Source organism: Perognathus longimembris, chromosome 5 (genome assembly GCF_023159225.1).
Source record: "Perognathus longimembris pacificus isolate PPM17 chromosome 5, ASM2315922v1, whole genome shotgun sequence".
Classification (NCBI taxonomy): domain Eukaryota; kingdom Metazoa; phylum Chordata; class Mammalia; order Rodentia; family Heteromyidae; genus Perognathus; species Perognathus longimembris.
The window spans coordinates 1,432,646-1,435,424 of record NC_063165.1 but is presented as its reverse complement, the minus strand read 5'-3'; the positions used below and the strand labels follow the sequence as shown (position 1 = coordinate 1,435,424).

General features: G+C 57.5%; 1 protein-coding gene across 5 annotated transcripts; it reads right to left on the bottom strand.

Moving 5' to 3' along the window:
• Positions 1–1,581: 1,581 nt before the first annotated feature.
• Positions 1,582–2,166, bottom strand: LOC125351401 (keratin-associated protein 12-1-like). Of its 5 annotated transcripts, none has more exons than XM_048346116.1 (2): positions 2,000–2,166; positions 1,582–1,816 (listed from the first exon to the last, which is right to left on the bottom strand). In XM_048346116.1, the coding sequence occupies exons 1-2, from the start codon at positions 2,164–2,166 to the stop codon at positions 1,582–1,584; spliced, it is 402 nt and encodes a 133-aa protein (XP_048202073.1). The 5 variants fall into 5 exon arrangements, with proteins under 5 accessions (XP_048202073.1, XP_048202074.1, XP_048202076.1 ...); XM_048346117.1 differs by having other exon boundaries at positions 1,582–1,810; positions 2,030–2,166; XM_048346119.1 differs by having other exon boundaries at positions 1,582–1,810; positions 2,090–2,166.
• Between the last annotated feature and the right edge of the window lie 613 nt (positions 2,167–2,779).

Genomic DNA, 2,779 nt, shown 5'->3' with positions numbered 1-2,779 from the left:
TCCTCACATGGCGACGTCCACTCTGCCCTCATGTGGCGATGTCCACTTGGCACTTGTGGGCAATGTCCACTCTGCATTTGTGTGATGCTGTCCCCTCTGCCCTCTCTTGGTGTCATCAACTCTGCCCTTGTGCAGTCCTGTAAGGGCCTTAGGGCCACTCTACCAAATGGACACAGATCAGCTCTAGAGGACAGGGGACATGGAGAAGCTTCCAAGGCTTCTAAGCCCTGACCCTGGCTTTGGCCTCTGAGGCCCAATCTGGTCTTCAGTCCCAAAGAGAATGTCACCCCCGTGGGGCTGGCTCTTTCCAGTGCCCCTGGGGTGGTGGGGGCATGTCCCCTCTGTCCAGCTCCAGCTGGGCCTGGAGGACACAGACTCCCCCATGTTCACAGGCTCTAGTTCAGGCTAAATCTCATCCACAGCCCCCAATTTCAACAACTCAGTTGGTTCCAGACAACCTTGGTTACAAAGTTGTGAAACCAGTTTCACAAGTCAAGACCCCTGGCCGGCTGCTAGAGCAGATGTGGACACACGCTGGCATCCAGCACAATAGCAATGGGAGGACCCAGGGTGGACTCTGTGGAAGAAGAGAGCCTGGGCATGTGCAGCTGCCCGGCCACAAAAGCTTTTACACAAATCACCACCACGGAACTGCAGGGAGGGTTGGGGGGTCGCTCAGGAGCAGAGCACTGGCCTGCTCGGACAAGACCCTGGGGTGCAACCTCAGAATCACAAGGAAACAAGAACAAAAGAAAGCTGCCGAGTACACAAGAGGAAAAACATATTCCCAGAAGCTTCTGGACCTGCAGAAATGACCACATTGGGTCATACAGAGAGGAACGATTCAAAAATATTCTTCAGAAAGCATAGAGAATAAGATGGCGTGATTGCAACACACCCCGCCCTGGGAAGTGAGAGCTCATTGCTAACGTGGTCCAGTTTCTGTGCTAGAAAGTGAGACGTTGTTGTTTTCTTCCAGTGATAATTCCTTATCAATCAATGGAAGATGGGGAGCCCTGACCAGCAATGGGGGGCTTGGTTTACAGAGCCAGTGGGGTTCTCCAGCCTAGATGGGGACGCTGGGGGTGAGCTGTGCTGGAGTCTGAAGGAGATGAAGGCCATTCTGTTCACAGCGCATGCAGCTCAGATCCATGTGGCCATGGAAAGGAGAGCCACCATGTGGCAGGGGTCGTGAGTCCAGGCAGGGCCGTGTCCCTGGGTCCACACCATCCTCAGGGGTCTCACCACACCAGCCTTGCTGGACAGCTTCCTACCCACTGCTACAGGGAACATGGATCAGAACAGTTACCCCAGCACAGCCAGAGACAACATGGATAACCAGGAGAGAGAGGCGCCCTGCACTGGACAGCGAGTTTATTTGGTCATGGAGCGAGGGGAGGATATGAGGAGCAGGCCTTCGTGGGGAGTGAGCAGGGAAGACAAATGCCAGGCGGTGTTCACAGCCAGGATTGGCTTGGGTGTTTCCACCCACCTCAGGGGAGAAGGTGGGCACCAAGCACAGGTGCCAGGAAGGGCCCGGCTGTGAGCGCGCACTGGGGAGAGCGGGCCGGGCTCTCCTGCTCAGCAGCAGGTGGGGGTGCTGCAGGAGGCAGGTCTGCAGACCAGGGTGGGGCAGGACGTCAGGCAGCACCCAGAGGACTGGCAGGAGGGGACCACGCACACAGCAGGCCTGCAGCTCCCAGGAACACACACGGAGGATTGGCAGGAAGGAGCCACACACACAGTAGGTCTACAGCTCACAGGAGAGCAGCAGGCCACCTGTAATCTCACAGGAATGCACACGGCGGGTCTGCAGCTCATGCAGCAGGACGACTGGCAAGGGGTGGGCACACAGCAGGATGACTGGCAGGGACTGGACACACAGCAGGATGACTGGCAGGGAATGGGCACACAGCAGGATGACTGGCAGGGAGTGGACACACAGCAGGATGATTGGCAGGGGGTGGACACACAGCAGGACGGCTTGCAGGGTTGGGACACATAGCAGGATGACTGGCAGGGACTGGACACACAGCAGGATGACTGGCAGGGGGTGGACACACAGCAGGACGGCTTGCAGGGTTGGGACACATAGCAGGATGACTGGCAGGGACTGGACATGCAGCAAGCTGGCTGGCAGCCTGAGGAGCAGCTGGTGTGGCACATGGTGGAGGCTGGCTGGTGTTGGGAGGAGGTGGTAATGTCTGAGCGCCTGCTCTGGGCAGCCTTTATACCCAGCCTGGGTGTCCCAACAACACAGAGCACAGCCCTGACTTCCTTGTCCTGCTTCCTTTTACATGACCGAGACTGAATTGTCTGTTTTTGTTTGGCCCTCACTTCCGCCTCAAACTACTTAGCCCTTCCCACGGCCTCTCCCATACCTGGGCACCGGCCTGGTCCTTCTCTGGTTCCACCTGACTCTGCCTTCCTTTTCCTGACATACTTCTGTGAGATTCCAAAGCTGCAGGACCCAGAGTTTTCCTCCCTGTGGCTGACAGTCCTCAAACATCCCGAGTTCGGTTCTCTGCTGATCCAGGATCTGCAGACCCTGCGAGCCCGGTCGCAGAGTGTGGACTCGTGAGTCATGCTTGCTCTGAGCTGGGGTCAGATGGAAGACGGACAGGAGAAGGCCACAGAGACTCCTGTCTCAGTGGGGCCCAGGATGCTGGCCCCACTCTAGGGAGCAGGATGAGCCACAGGAAGGCACTGGGCATGGAGATGCAGCTCAGGCCGTGAGGAATCATCTACTGATGCAGGTCCCCAGGAGCCATGCAGGACT